The sequence below is a fragment of the Mobula hypostoma genome, chromosome 5 (genome assembly GCF_963921235.1).
Source record: "Mobula hypostoma chromosome 5, sMobHyp1.1, whole genome shotgun sequence".
Lineage (NCBI taxonomy): Eukaryota > Metazoa > Chordata > Chondrichthyes > Myliobatiformes > Myliobatidae > Mobula > Mobula hypostoma.
The window spans coordinates 87,839,140-87,857,555 of NC_086101.1; the positions used below are offsets into that span (position 1 = coordinate 87,839,140).

Genomic DNA, 18,416 nt, shown 5'->3' on the forward strand with positions numbered 1-18,416 from the left:
GCTACAATTCTACAGCTAACTATTTCTTAATGAGAGATGATTAAGGAGGATTTTATATTTTCTACTGAACTAGTCTGGCTTGTTTCCAAAACTCCATTTTGCCAACTGAAATGATTTCACTCATCCTTGGAAAACCAAGTTAGCAATTCCATCACGATAATGTTTTACTTATCTTTCTGACTAACAGAGTTGCTCATTATGAGTTCTGTAAATGGATAACTCCATTACAAATAGTAAGATCAGTTTTTAACTGTCGTATTACGTGTAGCTGGCCTTTTTCTCCTCTAACAGAAATATACCAATTCAACACTGCATGTTTCTGCCCATAACAATATAAATTAAAGCTCATAGCTCCACAATTCATCCATCAAGGAATATTATCAATAGAACAAGAAATACATCACACTGGTTTGTTGCTCATTTTGCTTTCAAAGCAACACAGCTGATGTTGACTGACCTGACTGGACAACAGGATGTCATTTAGTTGTGAAGATACTCATTTCAGATGTGTCTCAGTGTTGATATCATTAGCAGTTCTAAAGGTCTATATGAAAAAATCAGAACGTTTCTCATTATTAAGTAATCTCTGCCTTCCTACAAAACTCTAGTAACATTTCCAGTGACCATGGCCTTTACTTAATGCTATTAGGCTATTTCCACATGTATAGCAGAGTTTTCTGCATTCTGGTTGATTTTGCATGCATGGATGTGCAGACACATGTGAAAATCTGTGCATACACATACACACACAGAAACACTCAGACACAAACACATACATGCACCTCACTATTACCATAGTGCAGAATGTACAGAAGCCTTAGGTTCGACAGAATCATGAGCGGTGATTATCCTACAGCATGAACTAGTGTGGTTAATTCTGAACTGATTCTACAATCTACAACCTCACTTTCAAGGACCCTTTACAATTCATGTTCTCAATGTTATTTTATTTGCACAATTCATCTTTTGCATATAGTTAGTTTGTGAGTCTTTGTTTATGTGTGGTTTTTCATAAATTCTATTTTATTTCTGTATTTTCTGGTAAATGCTTGCAAAAAAAGTCAATTGGTAGCATATATACAATTCGATAGTAAATTTTACTTTGTCATTGACTTTAAGGTACATACATACCTATGAATAACTACATCAATTTCCCTCAGATGATTCACATAAATTACCTACATTTTTTTTACCCAGTTTGGTTCAGTGACCTTAACTTATAACCATTATAACATTCTTTCTCTGGTACTGAAATTTCCATATGCGTGTAATGGATTATTCAGCGAAAAGCACAACAAAATTAATGAGTGCCTTATAGCTCCAGCAGTACAGCTTTAATGCTGATCTCTGGAACTGTCTGTATGGAGTTTCTGTGTTCTCCTTGCATTGGCAGATTAATTGATCCCTGTAGATTGCCCCAAGTGAAGTGAGGATGATAAGAGTTAATGGGAATGGGAAGAGAGTAGGCCAGAAGGAAAATTAGTGGAGAATGGGATTGTTGTGTGAGCTGACACAGATTTGAATGGCCAAACGTCCTTGTTCTATGCTTCAGGGAAATATGGAAATATGAAGCTTCAACACCACTTTATTTTAATTCTCAGTTTTATACATATAAATTGCAGTTGATTGGTCACATTCCAGTTGTACTCCATAGAATTTAACAGCATGATTCACCTAAAAAAACATACAGTACAATTTTCATATAGACAGTGAGCAAAGTTGCGAAGGAGAAGCAGAAGATGTCATCTTAGAATTGTCTTTTGGTCAGTTAAATTGGTCTAATTTTAATACCAAGAATATTAGTTCCAAAAACTCGTGTGGTTTACAGAAATCAGTCAAGCATTTAGTAGAAGACCCACCATGTTATTTAGGCTCTCAACATGCAATCAGGCCTTACACTTTCGATACAGAGCCTATTCCCAGAGAATCTGCAGACATCATGCCCTGCTTGCATTTCTCTGATGAACAATGCAATTGCAGGCTCAGGTTTTCCAGATCTATCATCGGTGAGATATATGACATTCTGTGCAAAAACCTTTGACCCTCAGGCCTGCATTATCCTCCCCATTAAAATGATCTCACAAAATGCTGGAGCAACTCAGCAGGTCAGGCAGCATCTAAATAGAGGAATTAGCAGTCAACATTTTGGGCCAAGACCCTTCATCAAGTGAGGATGAACAGGATTGAAGTTATCTGTGAGCCTGGTGATATATGCTTTTAGGATGGAGAAGAGGGAATGTGCATAATGAATGGGAACTTTTATTATGCCAGCTGCTTTACTGAGGCAGCGAGAAGCATGGACAGAGGCAAGACTAGTTTCCAAAATCAATAAAAATTGGTGAGGATCAAAGAGAACATGATAAATATTTTTTCTTCCTGAGGAAGTAGAGGTGTATAGTGTCAATGTGGTTGGACCAGGACTGGTATTGGTGATGTTCACTCCTAGGAACTTGAAACTCTCAAACCATCTCAAACTGTTGATGTAAAGAGGAGCATGTGCACTGTCCCCCTTCCTGAAGTCAATGATCAGCTTTTAAACTTGAAAAGAAGTCTGCTGATGCTGGAAATCCAAAGCAGCATATACAAAATGCTGGAGGAACTCAGCACATCAGGCAGCATCTATGGAAATGAATAGATAGGTTCTTCAGAGTAGGCATCTCTTAAAGAGACTTCACAGTGGAGCAGCAAATCCTAAACATGAGCAAGTCTGCAGATGCTGGAAATCCAGAGCAGCACACTACATGATCATCTCTTTTGTTTTGCTGATATTGAAGGAAAGTTTGCTATCACGACACCATGTCACTAGGGCTATGCGCTAGGGAGATTCTAGGCAGATTCTAGAGTAGGTTACATGGTTGAAGGGCCTGTAATGTACTGAAGATTTCTATGTTCTATGTTCTATATTTTTTCTGTCCTTCCTGTACTCTGATAACTCATCATTATTTGAGATACAGCACAATACTGCACTATCATCTGCAAACTTGTAGACAGTGTTAGAGCAGAATGTGACCATGCAATTGTGAGTGTGAAGGGAGTAGAGTAGGATGCTGTGGACACAGTCTTCAGGGACACCGCTCCTGGGGATTATTGTGGCAGATGGGTTGCTGCCTATCTTTACTCATTGCATATCATTGGTCAGGAAGTCAAGAATCAAGTTGCAAAGAGAGGTGTTCAGTCCCAGGTCTAGGAGTGTGGAAATGAGTTTGCTTGGAATGATAGTATTGAAATCATTACTGGCTTCTAATAAATATAGGCAGTGAATGACTATACAGATGTTCACAATGGCTTTTGCCTTTCATTTACATGTGGAACTTCATTATTGCCAGCTGTGTAATTCGCAGTCTTGTCTAGATGGTGCATAAATATCCCACAACTATTGAATATAACGAGTGAATTACTGTTATAATGCCCCATAACCTTTTAGTGAGTTCCAGATTATCACAGCTTTCCCAGTAAAAAAGATTTCCTAAGTTTCTCAACAATCCTATTACTTTAACTTCCCTGGATATTTATGTCAGCTTGAAGACAAATGCCCAAGTTTGTGAAGCTATATCAAAGTAATGTATCTCTCTATGGAATCTTAAAGTACATCTATATGCCTAGAAGTTGATAGAATACTTGTATGAAAGAAGTTTGCAAAATTAGAAGAGGCATAGATAGGATAGATCGGCAAAGTATTTCTTTTTCCCACTGTGGAAATGTCAAATTTTGTTCAAGATAAGAGGGTGAAAAGTTAAAGGAGATGGGTGAGGCATCAAAAGTGTGGTACATGCCTGGAAATTGCTGCCTGGGGAATTGGTAGAAATAGATATGATAATGTTTCAGAGGAGTTTGGACAGATATGTGGACAGACAGCTAATAGAAGGACATGGACCATGTTCAGGAAGATGGATTCAGTTACACTGGCATCCTGATCACTGCAGACATGAGATGAAGGGTCTGTTCCTATACCGCTTGTTCTATGTTCTATATCAGGCTCTTCAAATTGCTGATTTACTCAGGTATATGGAAGAGATTAAATTACTTTTATCTGAAAAAAATTATGAATAATAAACAACATAATCAAAAATGTAATACCTGCATGTCCGTAACATTCTGTTTTCAAACCTACACTACCTTATGCTAACTTGCAAACTATTACCACTCTGCACATTTGCATAAAAAGGAAAACTTGAATATTAAGAACAAATCAATAGAAATGTGCTGAAACACAACACTTTGGCTGCTCTGGGTGCACAACTAAAAGTTTGTTCATCTAGATTAGAATCAGTTTATACTTAATCAAAATCCTGTCTGAGACTATAGATCCTTATTGGATTGGTGATTGTGGTCTGCTGTTTTACTTCTGTGTGCTTGTTCCTTCAGGCATGAAATGTCTTTGGTGAATATTATTACTTCATTTTATTTTTTCCCAGGTGGTCCAACATACAGGACAAGCCATTCCAGAAGGATTGGCAGTTGATTGGATTGGCAAGAATCTCTACTGGTGTGACAAAAGCAAACTGACAATTCAAGTCTCTAAACTTAATGGACTTTATCAGACAGTCCTTGTGAACACAGGCCTTAAGACTTTGAAGCATCTAGTGATCGATCCTCGCATTGGGTATGACCATAATATTAGGAGCAACATAAAATATAATCAAAATTTGTACTCATATTGTCTGAGCTATATCTAATTCTGAACTAATATACCTTTAATTTTCGTTCTTATCCAAAAATATTGGCTAATGCTAACTACATAATGAAACAAAACCTCCTCAAAAATGGCTTTGGCATTTTAGGGGTTTAATGGCAGATTAATAGTTTGGCATGGACTAAATGTGCTGAAGGGTCTGTTTCTTTGCAGTTGTGTTATATAACTCTGATTTTAATCTCTGGGTGTAATGACAGAAGTTATAGACTTTCACCATCATTAACTTATGAGTGAAATTCAGTTTGGTATTTCGGCATTTATTCTATAATATGGGAATTCTATAGGTATGTGAAGAGGAAAAAATTAGTTAAGAACGAAGTTGGGCCCTTGAAGATAGAAACAGGTGAAATTATTATGGGGAACAAGGAAATAACAGACGAGCTGAACAGGTACTTTGGATCTGTCTTCACTAGGGAAGACACAAACAACCTCCCAGATGTAATAGTGGCCAGAGGACCTAGGGTAACGGAGGAACTGAAGAAATTCGCATTAGGCAAAAAATGGTGTTGGGCAAACTGATGGGACTGAAGGCTGATAAATCCCCAGGGCCTGATGGCCTGCATCCCAGGGTTCTTAAGGAGGTGGCCCTAGAAATCGTGGACGCGTTGGTAATCATTTTCCAATGTTCTATAGATTCAGGATCAGTTCCTGTGGATTGGAGTGTTGCTAATGTTGTCCCACTTTTTAAGAAAGGAGGGAGAGAGAAAACAGACAATTATAGACCAGTTAGTCTGACATCAGTGGTGGGGAAGATGCTGGAGTCAATTATAAAAGATGAAATTATGACACATCATGCTTGACTAATCTTCTGGAATTTTTTGAGGATGTAACTATGAAAATGGACATGGGAAAGCCAGTGGATGTAGTGTACCTGGACTTTCAGAAAGCCTTTGATAAGGTCCCATATAGGGGGTTAGTGGGCAAAATTAGAGCACATGGTATTGGGGGTAGGGTACTGACATGGATAGAACATTGGTTGGCAGTCAGAAAGCAAAGAGTAGGGATTAACGGGTCCTTTTCAGAATGGCAGGCAGTGACTAGTGAGGTACCACAAGGCTCGGTGCTGGGACCGCAGCTATTTACAATATACATTAATGATTTAGATAAAGGGATTAAAAGTAACATTAGCAAATTTGCAGATGACACAAAGCTGGGTGGCAGTGTGAAATGTGAGGAGGATGTTATGAAAATGCAGGGTGACTTGGACAGGTTGAGTGAGTGGGCAGATGCAGTTTAATGTGGATAAATGTGAGGTTATCCACTTTGGTGGCAAGAACAGGAAGGCAGATTACTATCTGAATGGTATCAAGTTAGGAAAAGGGGAAGTACAACGAGATCTGGGTGTCCTTGTTCATCAGTCACTGAAAGTAAGCATATGGGTACAGCAGGAAGTGAAGAAAGCCAATGGCATGTTGGCCTTCATAACAAGGGGAGTTGAGTACAGGAGCAAAGAGGTCCTTCTGCAGTTGTACAAGACTCTGGTGAGACCCCACCTGGAGTATTGTGTGCAGTTTTGATCTCCAAGTTTGAGGAAGGACATTCTTGCTATGGAGGGAGTTCACTGGGTTAAGCTCAGGGATGGCGGGAATGTCACATGTTGAAAGATTGGAGCGACTGGGCTTGTATACACTGGAATTTATAAGGATGAGAGGGGATCATTGAAACATATAAGATTATTAAGGGCACAAACAACAGGAATTCTGCAGATGCTGGAAATTCAAGCAACACACATCAAAGTTGCTGGTGAATGCAGCAGGCCAGGCAGCATCTCTAGGAAGAGGTACAGTCGACGTTTCAGGCCTCTTCTTAGAGATGCTGCCTGGCCTGCTGTGTTCACCAGCAACTTTGAAGATTATTAAGGGATTGGACATGCTAGAGGCAGGAAACATGTTCCAGATGTTGGGGGAGTCCAGAACCAGAGGCCACAGTTTAAGAATAAGGGGTAGACCATTTAGAACGGAGTTGAGGAAAGACTTTTTCACACAGAGGGTTGTGGATCTGTGGAATGTTCTGCCTCAGAAGGCAGTAAAGGCCAATTCTCTGGATTCTTTCAAGAAAGAGTTAGATAGAGCTCTTAAAGGTAGCGGAGTCAAGGAATATGGGGAGAAGGCAGGAACAGTGTACCGATTGTGGATGATCAGCCATTATCACAGTGAATGGCAGTGCTGGCTTGAAGGGCCAAATGGCCGACTCCTGCACCTATTGTCTATTGTCTAATTCCAAAGTCACTGTCAGGCTTAAAACTCTACCTTGCCAGTAGAGTTTGGTTCCTTTTCTACTCTAATGCATGCAAATTCATGGAACTGATCAGGAAGAGCTGAACTATAGTTTGCAGATTTTGGGGATGGAGTAGTGAATTGGAACTGTATGTGCAGGTACCCCCCGCCATATGGGATTTCAGAAAACAAAAGTTTTCTCTTACAGAATACATAAATCACTACCAAAATGTCTGGGAAATGGAATCAAAAGTCACTCTTATGGTTTATGTCATAGAGTCATCAAGATATACAACATGGAAATAGGCTTTTTGTCCTAACTGGTCATGCAGACCATGGTCCCATCCAAGCTTGTCCTATTGGCCAACATTTGACCCATAACGTTCTAAACCTTTCCAATCCATGTAGCTGAACAACTGACTTTTAAAATTTGTTCTTGTACGTCTCAGCCAATTCCTTCACCAGGTTATTCCACGTAGATATAGTCCTTTGTGTAAAAAAAGTTGTCCCTCAAGTTCCTATTAAATCTTTCCCCTTTTACCTTAAACCTACGCCCTTTAGTTCTTGTCTGCCCAGTGTTGGGAAAGAGGTTAAATGCATTCACTTTATCTTTGCCCTTCATGACTTTATACGTCTCTGTAAGATCACCTCTTAGTCTCCTACACTGTAAAGAATGAAGTCATAGTCAGTCCATCCTCTCCCTATAACAATGTCCCTCAAGTCCTGGCAACATCCTTGTTAATCTTCTCTGAACTCCTTCCAGTTTAATAACCTATCCTGCAGTAGTACGACCAAAACTGAACACAATACTCCAACTGCATCTTCACCAGTGTCCTGTAGAACTGCACTATAATCCCTCAACTTTTATACTTGATACTTTGACTTATAAATGCCAGCATGCCAAAAGCCTTTTTTTATCAAACATATAGAACATAGAACAGTACAACACAGTACAGACCTTTGGCCCACAATGTTGTGCCGACCCTTAAACCCTGCCTCCCATATAACCCCCCTCCTTGAATTCCTCCATATACCTGTCTAGTAGTCTGTTAAATTTCACTAGTGTATTGGCCTCCACACTGACTCAGGCAGTGTATTCCACGCACCAACCATTCTCTGAGTAAAAGACTTCCTCTAATATCCCCCTTGACCTTCCCATCCCTTATCTTAAAGCCATGTCCTCTTGTACTGAGCAGGGGTGCCTTGGGAAGAGGCATCACCCTGTCTACCTATATACCTGTGACTTCAGTATGTACTTGTAATCCAAGGTTCTTCTGTTCTACAACACTCCCCAAGCTCCTACTGTTCACTGTGAAAGACCTAACTGGATATGACTTCACAGAATGCAGCACCTTAACTGAACTAAACCTCATTTGCCAATCATCTGGCTACTTGCTCAGCTGATCAAGATCCCCTGCAAGTTTTGATAACCTTCTTTGTTGTCCATTAAACCACTCATTTTCACTATCTTCTGCAAACTTACTAACCATGCCCTGTACATTCTTAGCCAAATCAGTGATAGAGGTGACAAACAATAATGGAAACACGAGGAATTCTGCAGATGTTGGAAATTCAAGCAACACACATCAAAGTTGCTGGTGAACACAGCAGGCCAGGCAGCATCTCTAGGAAGAGGTACAGTCGACGTTTCGGGCCGAGACCCTTCATCAGGCCTGACGAAAGGTCTCGGCCCGAAACGCCGACTGTACCTCTTCCAAACAATAATGGGCCCAGCACTGAACCCTGAGGCACACCACTAGTCACAGGCATCCAGTCCAAAAAACAATCATATCTGCTTTCTATCAAATCAATTGTGTCTTTAATTAGCCAGCTGTCCCTGGATTCCATTGAATCTAACATATGGAACATTACCAAAGGCCTTACTTGAAGTCCTTATAAATCATGTGTACTGCTCTGCTTTCATCAGCTTTCTTAGTCACCTCATCAAACAACTCAAACGTGCTCATAAAACATGATCTCCAAAGGACAAAACCATGCTGACTACTTACCTCTAGCCAACCCTTGTCATTCTAGATGTTTGTGTATTTTCCCTTTGTGATCCTCTCCAATAATATACCTATCTCAGATGTTAGACTGAAAAAGAAGTGGAAAAATCACCTTTCTCCATCTCTTATCACATGATACATACACAGATGACAGTTTCTCATTATGCAAAATCGTGATGTGGAACATCCTCTTGAAGTGCAACCCCTCATAATGTTGAACAGAAAGATTGCATGTAGAATGGGCCAAAATAAGCTGCCTTTTGATACACTCCTTAAAAATGTACCAAACTATAATTACTGTATAGTACAGTTAGTTTACTTTTAATATTTTAACATTACTTCATTCATGAATTCCAGTAATGTGTAAATAATTATTTAATCATTGTGCCATTTTCCTTGCTTTGACAGCAAGATCTCTTCCCTGAATTACGTTACTTTATCTTTGGCTACAAATACTACCAATAGGATTTTTTGTTTTGGAAAAAGTAGTGCCTGAGTTAAAAGTTAGCCTACTGAAATATTTCAGATTTAGAAGATTAATATGAAAGGTGAAAATTCTAAAAATATTCACTGGATCAGATACCAACGTTAAACATGTAAAGTGAAGGAGGGAAGGGTTAAGTTTAGCCCTTATGATTTTTCAGCAGGAACAGAATTGCATTGAAATTTGTAGTGCAGAAACATGTTATTCAGCATCCTGATATTCATTTTCAATAACTCATGAGGTAGAATGCTCCAAATTATAACTATTCAGAGTAAAGTTGCCTTTCAGAAAGTCAGTTAACACAGAGAACAATTGAAGATTATCTTTGAAGTGCAAAATATTTCCTATAGTTACTGTTTTAACATTTGAAATTGAGCTCTGTAACAGGTTTTTAAATAATTATTTTTGTTCAGGTACTTATATTGGACCAATCATGGTGAAAATCCACATATTGGTCGTGCTGGAATGGATGGAACTAATCAAAGCATTGTCATAAATGCAAAAATCATGAAGCCAAGTGGTCTGTGTCTGGATTATGTGAACAACAGGCTGTATTGGGCCGATGACCAGCAAGGGTACATAGAGTTTGCTGACCTGGATGGATCCAATAGACATAGAGGTAGGTAAGGCTATTTTTTTCCCATTTTGAATTATTTTGCAATGTAATTTTTGAGAAACATAAAGTCATACAGCATGGATCCAGGCTCTTTGGCTCAATTAGTCCATTGCGACCCTGTTGTTCTGGATAGTCCCAATTTCCTGAGCCTTAGGCCCATAATCCCTTCAGCACCCTCCCATCCTTGTATCTATCCAAATGCTTCTCAAATAATATTCTTGAACCTGTCTCAACCACTTCTTCTGGGAGCTCATTCCTTACACTTACCAACCTCTGCATGAAAATGTTGCTCCTTGCATCCCTTTTAAATCTTTCCCCTTCTCACTCTATCTATGCCCCCAGTTTTGATCTCCCCTACTCTGGGGAAAGTACTGTCACCTTCCACTATCTATGATCCTTGTAATTTTAAATGTTTCTATGACATCACCCCTCATTCTGCTACATTCTTAGATATAAAGACCTTGCCTGGCTAAACTCTCCTTATAACTTTATAACCCGATCTATATTGGTGAGGTTCATAGTAAATTGGGGGACCGCTTCATCGAGCACTTCCACTCCATCCACCAAAAACCAAACTTCCAGTGGCGAAACACTTTAATTCTGATTCCCATTCTATTTCCAACATAATGGTCCATGGCCTCCTTTTTTGCCTTTCAGGTCCACCATTGGACGATAAGTCATGTTAGATTTTGCCTCTTGACTCTTTCATACCATTTTCTGATGTTAGAGCAGTGCAAAACCAAAGAGAAATGTGAAAGAATTGTGAGTGAAGTTTATGAAAAAGTTTCAGCTCAGAATTTAGCAATGAATTATTTTCTTTTCCTTTTTTTGCAGTTAAGCTTAAGTGTTTTGTGCTGAACTACAGGAAATAATTTCAATAAAAATTCTGATTTTGAGCTCCTGTATTAAATTTTGATTCTAGATTTTAAAAACTATTTTTTCAAAGAAAAAAAAATCAATTGAGCTGACTTGTAATATTTTTGTCCTCATTTCATGGGAGAAAGCTCACTAAGCCCTTGTTGACTCTGTCAGAAATGGAGAATTACCACATTGTAGATTGTAGGAACAAACTCATACTCTATCATTCTTGAGTATAATGTGTTGAATAGAACCATTTTTCATGACTATGTATAGTGCCATTTAAAAAATGTCACTGATACTGTAAAAATTGAATCTTCTGGCTCCTGGTGCAGATTTTTATAATGTACTGAAAATATATCATAGATTCATCATAATCTTAAAAAGGAAGATTGGTTTGAAAATTCTAATAAATGTATATACCCCTAAAGATTAGCTGACTATCTCGTCGAACATGTCCATGAGTGTATTACATTTTTGCAGCACTTTAAATCTTTTGTCAACTGGAATTTGTCATTATTTATTTGTGATGATTGACAGAATGTTATCATGGCTGTAAAATACACCATATGTGCAGCAAAAATGCAGAATCAATGGCATTTTGCAGGAATTCACAAAGGATAGTCAGCAAAATCAAAGTAAAATATATTTTGTATTTTATAGATTCCTACTATGCTTCCAATTTATGGATTTTTAACAGCAGGTTCTTATAAGGAATCAAATTGTCAGATTTGAATGAGTGCTTGTGGCTTGATTTCTTTATATTACAAAGTGGAATTAAAATTTATCTGAGTTCAATGATTGATTGCTAAAGGTGTTACATCAAAAATAAGATGACATTGTCAATTTTGTATCCCCATTAAAGAAATTTTCAAGATTGGTTCTTAAAGTGATTGAATGATTTAGATCTTTAACTTTATAGCCAGAATTTTGCCTGTTCTCAATAATTACATGACTTCCTTATCGGCTCAAAAGTTGATTTTTTTCATTCCTTTTGATAATCAGAAGTCATATATAAAAACATACCAAACATTGAAGGTTCAAAGGTTTCTTTTTCTTGTCAAAGTATGCATGCACAATACAACTCTGAGATTCATCTTCTCCGGATGGCCATGAAATACAGAAAAAACACATCAACCCCATCCCCACACAAAAAGGAAAATAAACAAGAGAAACTTTGAAAACTCTCAAACTCTAAACCCCCAACGCCATTCCCTCACAAAAGAACAGAGACAATAACATCATACCCCCAACCCCCGTTTCTTGCAAAACAAAAAACAACAACAATAGCATTATACCCCCAACCCCCACATTAGTGTCTGACAGAACAAAGTTATTCAATTGAGGTCCAGAGAGGGAAGGAGATTAAATGCAAAATAGTTCTTGTTCAACATTATTCCCTCAGTTGTCATCAATGAAATGAAATAAATACACCAGTTTTGCTTTTTCCCTGATAGATTAATGATAAATGCAACATTTGTGTGGTACTGAACCCTACTTAATGGAAGACCTCCAGCTGATGTTTTGAATCTGTGCTGAATTAGCAGAATTCGGTCAGACTGCTTTAGTGGGTCTCCGGGTCCCTCTACAAATAAACAGGAGTTCTGCCAGATTGTGCTGAGATTTCTCATAGGTGTACATCTGTACAAGAATTGAGTGTGAATGGAATTGGGTTTGATACTGATGGTCAATGCTTTCTTCTGAATTAGAATTCCCATTTAGTTAAGTATCTGTTAGTGTTATGTGAAACTACTTCTAAGATAAAACAGCGTTCTTAAAATGAAGGGAACATGAACAAAATTGATTTCCACTGTGTGCACTCTGTACATTAAGGCCATCCATTTAATCTAATTATAAAATGAGTGTCTTGGTGGGTATAATAGGATTTCAGTTCCAAGTATATGAGTTTTAGATGATTTTGTTATTTCGTTTTGAAGAATCGCAATATTACCTCTTGCAATCACTATCGGACCAAATAAAACCTCAAACCACAAAGTTTTGTGTTTTGTTCTGTGTATTATATTTCCACTTGGGGCGTCACAGTGTTGTAGTAGTTAGCACAGCACTTTACAGAACTGGTGACCCAGGTTCAATTCTTTCTGCTGCCTGTAAGAAAGTTGTATGTTCTCCCTGTGACTGCATGGGTTTCCTCCTGGTTCTCTGGTTTCCTCTCTCAGTCCAAAGACTTACCGCTTGGTAGGTTAATTGGTCATCGTAAATTGTCCCATGATTAGGCTAGGATTAAATCAGGGGATCGCTAGGTGGCACAGCTCGAAGAGCCAGAAGGACTTACTTTGCACTGTATGTAAGTAAATAAGTAAATTTGAATTAAGGGAAACCCTGGGGAACTTGGATGTTGCCATAACTGTTAATTCAAAAGAAAATGTGTGTACATTGCACCCGATGTCTTTACAATATGAAATGTTGCATCTAGCTATCTCCCAATGTAGTGCATTAATATAACTATGTCCGATTACAGTTCATAATCAAGATATCTCACACGTATTAGCGGTGACATTATTTGAAGACTACATCTACTGGACAGATTGGAAAACTAAGTCAGTCAGCCGTGCTCACAAAACCACAGGCTTGAACAAGATTTCACTGATCAGCTCATGGCATCAGATAATGGATATCCAGGTGTATCATCCTCACAGGCAACCTGATGGTAATTGCTGATGACATGCTATATGTTTTCAAGTTCTCGCAAGTGATTCATTTAATTGACAGATTTTATAATTATGATTTGGGAATCATTTTATTTAGAAGCAATGAAATTGCAAGTAGGTAATATTATCATTGAGGTTAAAAGATAAGTATGATGTACATAATATTTCAAACTACATACTTTGAGCTATATATTAGCATTCAACAAACTCAGCACATTGACACCACAAAGTGCCTCCAGTTAGCTAATCATAATTTAATTAACCTACAGGGGTTACATCACTTGTAATAACCCTAATCCCACCGAATGAACGGGATCTTTGTAGAGTGTGATAGCCTGACATTATCCAGGTTTTGAATCAAACACTTTATTTTGACTGATTTCACCTGAATTTTAGAACAATGACTTTATGGTTCACATTTAATAAACAGCGTGATGTGTATACTTGGCATTCACCCACGCTTGACAACAGCAACCTTTATACGGGTGACTCACTTACTGTTATTATTTCAGGATTTCAAAGATGTGTGATATTCACATACAAAGCAGAGACAAAATTGCAAGCTTTGAAAACATCATGAGTTCCCGATTTTAAGCCATCATGTCCTTACCAAAGAACTGTTTCTGGTTGTTCACAGGAACTTACTATATTCTTAAAATACAATATATATTTTTTAAAATCTGGTATTTGTAAGAAATTCCATGAAATTCTGAATAAGATTAGAGAATTCAAAGGAGTATATCTGTAGGCAAACATAAAAATAATAAGAGTATTAGGATGAGACTTCATTTACTCTTAGACGGAGTAGGAGAAGAAGTGTTCAAAAGGCGAAATGCACACAGGACAAATTTCAGTCCGTCCTGGAGCAAGCAGGGTTCATTTCTGCAAATAATCTTCTGGACAGAAAGCAGTGCTGTGGTGTTGAGTGTTTACTGACAGGGGAGCAAGATTTAATGGAATCTTTCAGTGACTGGTTTTAGGGCAATTTTTTTTTTCTACGGCTTTGGAGAAGAGTTTGCTAGTTTTGTTCATAGTATAAAGATAGCTTATTGGTGAGGAATGTAGAAGCAGGTTTTTGGACTTCGATTTGAAACAAATTGGTTCACTTTGGGAATCAGCACATTCCAATTGTTTTATTTTCTTAAGGGTTGTTACTGTAAAAATCTATATTAGGATGTATCTGAAGGTATCTAAGGAGAGGTATCTTTGTAGGTTCTTTGAGAGCTTGTTTTCAGTTTCTTATGGAGTAGTAGTTTCCAGCAATTGTTTGGGCTCTCATTGCTTGAGGTAACAGTGGATAAAACGGTGATCAGCCCAAGTAGTGTTTATACCTGCCATGATGTGGACGCTATTGCAGTGTCTTGCACAAATGATGATATAATTTAATCCAAGATAGTATCTGGATTGAAGTGCTAATGCATGTTGATTTAGCAAATCAGGGTGCTGAAAATCTGGTCCAAACATTTTATCAGGAGGAGAATTGACTTGGAGTCAGCTTTTCCAAATTCCTCTGACATGGTCACATCCTGAAAGATGATTGTGTCCTTTCCAAATTTGCCATTGAACTCTCCAAAGGGGATTGATTATTTCCTTTGTGGATATGGGTAGGGTTTTATAAAGATTGAAGTAGAGATCCTCTGGCAGGTTTGCTGATGGCAGTTTGTTGGTTTCAAAGTACTGTGACCTGACAGATCATGAGAAATTCATTCATTACACAGCGTGAAGTTGCTAAGATTCCAATGTTGCTCATCCTTCTTGACATATTTCATCCCATGAAATTGTTCATTCTTTCTCCAGTTTGTCCTTCCAGAGGAAGTGCACCATTTTCTTTTGTTGGCTAACTTCTGCCTGCCAGAGAGTTAGTCATAGTCACTGTGTTAAACAGAATGAAAACAGTCTTTACAGCCCAAGTCATCCATGTTCATCTAGTTGCCTTAATCTCTCCTGTCTATGTACCTGCCAAATGTCTTTTAATCAAATTTTACCTGTCTCTACAACTTCTTCTGGCAGCTTATTTCATATACCCTTGGTATCCAAAACTTCTACTTGCACTTCAAGTCCCCTTAATTTTTCATCCCTCACCTTAATCCTATGGCCTCTGGTTGTAGACTTCCCTATCCTTGGAAGAAGGGAGTGACCTAGATAATCAGCATTATCCATGGCCCTCATGATGTATAAATACATATAATGCAGGGGTTCCCAACCTTTTTTTATGCCATGGACCAATTCTATTAAACACGTAAGGTTACCTCTCAGCCTCCTTTACTCCAAAGAAAACAATCCTAGCCTATCCAATCTCATAGTGTAACAGACCCCCAGCCAGTCATGCATAAGGGTTAAACTCTCTGAGTTTTATAGAAGTTTGAAGTACTTATCAGAATGATTGACTCGTGGAGTTAGACAGGACAGAAACAAGCCTTTGGCCCATCTTGTAGATGCTGACCAAGATGCCTATCTATGCTTAGCCTATTTGCCCAAGTTTAACCTATACCCCTTTATATCTTCCCTATCCATGTACCTGACCAAATTTTTTTAATGTCATATCCCTACCTGCCTCTACTACTGCACCTTGTCTGGCACTTCATTTCATATACCCACTTTCCTCCATGTGAAAAACTTGGCTCTGAGTTCCCATTTTAAATTCTTCCCTTCTCAACTTTAACCCATGCCGTCTAGTTCTAGAGTCTTCTATCCTGAGAAAAAGACTGTGACTGCAACCCCAGAGGGAAAACAGGTACAATGTACCTAATCATTCTTTATAACTGAAGCCATCTAGTCCAGTTAATGTTCTTGAGAATCTTTTCTGCAAACTGATCATTTTACTTTTGCATTTCTTCAACAATGCATTGAAATGTATAGTTCTGCAGATTAGAATCTTCCTTTTGTCTTATACCATGCCTGTTATCTTTTGTTTCAGTTCCAGATCACCCGTGCAAAATATTCAACGGTGGTTGTAGTAACCTTTGTCTGCTGTCTCCAGGAGGAGGATACAAATGTGCCTGTCCCACAAATTTCTATCTGGCTGCTGATGGCAAGACTTGCCTTTCCAATTGCACTGCAAGCCAGGTATTGAATGAATTTAATCGGTTCCATCTATAAATACAGGGCATATACAGTACTGTACAAAAATCCTGGGCATATATATAGCTAGGGTGCCTAAGACTTTTACACAACACTGTAGTAATCTTATGTATTGGACTCTATTACTGCCACAAAAAAAAACAAATTTCGTGACATATGTGAGTGGTGATTAACCTGATTCTGATATGCATCAATATTGTGGGCTGAGAATGGGGAGGGAGCAGGGAGAGGGGAATTATGATTGGGAAGAGGGGAAGGGAGAGAGGAGAGAGTGGGAAGCACCAGAGAGACATTCTGTAATGATCAATAACTCAAATGTTTGGAATCAAATGCCCTTGCCTGCTGTCTTACAGTTGGGTGAGTCTGCACCTGTGCCACCCTCAGTCCCTGGCATTTCTTCCCTACCATCTATCCTACACCCCTCCCATGGCACTCCACCCTCTCCATTCCCAAAATTCGTTGCTCCCACCAGATTTACAAACTCATGCTCCACTCCACGTTAACAAATACAGTACTGTGCAAAAGCCTTAGGCACCATAGCTAGAATTGAAAATACACTTGGACTAAGATGTTAACTGTCCTGTCCTTTCACCAGTGGGATCATCAGTTGATCTGCCACTTGTCTTCAGGAGTTTCGGCCCGCTTATGATCAAGACCCCCTCGAGGTGGTGGGCCACCACCTCCCACCTTCCTTTCTCTCTCTCTCTTTATATATACATGCACCTATGACTTTTGCACAGTACTGTAAATACATTAGTCTCACTTACTATATATTCTGCTTTTGTAACAACTTTGTTAGCCACCTTAAAAGTTCTGTGCACAGAGACTACATGGCAATACAATCAATCAGCCATTATTGGCCATCTGATTTAATAAATCTAAATGCTTTTCTCCAGTCCTGTAAAGGGTCTCGGCCTGAAATGTCAACTACACTCTTTTCCATAGATGCTGCCTGGCCTGTTGAGTTCCTCCAGCATTTTGTGGGTGTTGCTTGGATTTCCAATATCTGCAGATTTTCTCTTGTTTCAAGTGTCTTTTTTATTTCCATTTATATGTATATTTTAGAAAGATGGATTTCATTTCTAGGCTACCTGGGATTTCTGCCCATATTGTTGAATAGGACTCTTTCCAATATTGAAATGCTGTTCTTTATGGGTATAAATTGTAAATACCTCACAGAATCAGCTCAAAATATGATGGAATTTAAATCAAAGTAAAATGTTCTAAGTATATTATATTCTGGGGCATGATAGCATAATGATGGGGTCAGATTATCCTCAATCTGATCTGCTGTCTATACTCAGTCCTTACGTTTTTCACATGGCCACATTTTTTTCTGTACCACTGTGGGATTGATCAACTTCACAGTCTTGATTCTGCACTCATGCACAGTGAACTCTGAATACAAACTAAACCTGAGCTAACATGTACAAAAGGCCCACCCCACCAACAATCCTGTTGGCCTTCTGGCAGCTTGCCGCTGTCAAATGCTTAACTGTTGAACATGAAACATAGAACAGTCCAGCACAGGAAGAGGCTCTTCTATTAGAGGTCCAACTAAAAAGTAAATAAAAAGAAACAAAAACTAATCCCTCCTACCTATATAATGTCCATACCCTTTCAATTTTATCATATTCATGTGCCTATCTAAATGTCTCTTAAAAGCCTGGAATATATTTGCCTCTATCACCATACCAGGCAGTACATTCTAGGCATCCACCACTCTCTGAGTAAAAACCTTAAGCCTTACATCCCGTTTGAACTTATGCTACTCACCTTCAATGCATGCCTTC

At 38.5% G+C, this 18,416-nt stretch overlaps 1 protein-coding gene across 3 annotated transcripts in view; it reads left to right on the forward strand.

Moving 5' to 3' along the window:
* LOC134346855 (low-density lipoprotein receptor-related protein 1-like) overlaps nucleotides 1–18,416 on the forward strand; it is a 2,119,020-nt gene that overhangs the window by 1,899,579 nt on the left and 201,025 nt on the right. For all 3 annotated transcript variants that reach the window (XM_063048628.1, XM_063048629.1, XM_063048630.1), the window contains 4 exons: nucleotides 4,416–4,603; nucleotides 9,813–10,018; nucleotides 13,353–13,541; nucleotides 16,460–16,608. In XM_063048628.1, the coding sequence (XP_062904698.1) occupies nucleotides 4,416–4,603; nucleotides 9,813–10,018; nucleotides 13,353–13,541; nucleotides 16,460–16,608 (732 nt within the window). The remainder of the gene's footprint in view (nucleotides 1–4,415; nucleotides 4,604–9,812; nucleotides 10,019–13,352; nucleotides 13,542–16,459; nucleotides 16,609–18,416) is intronic.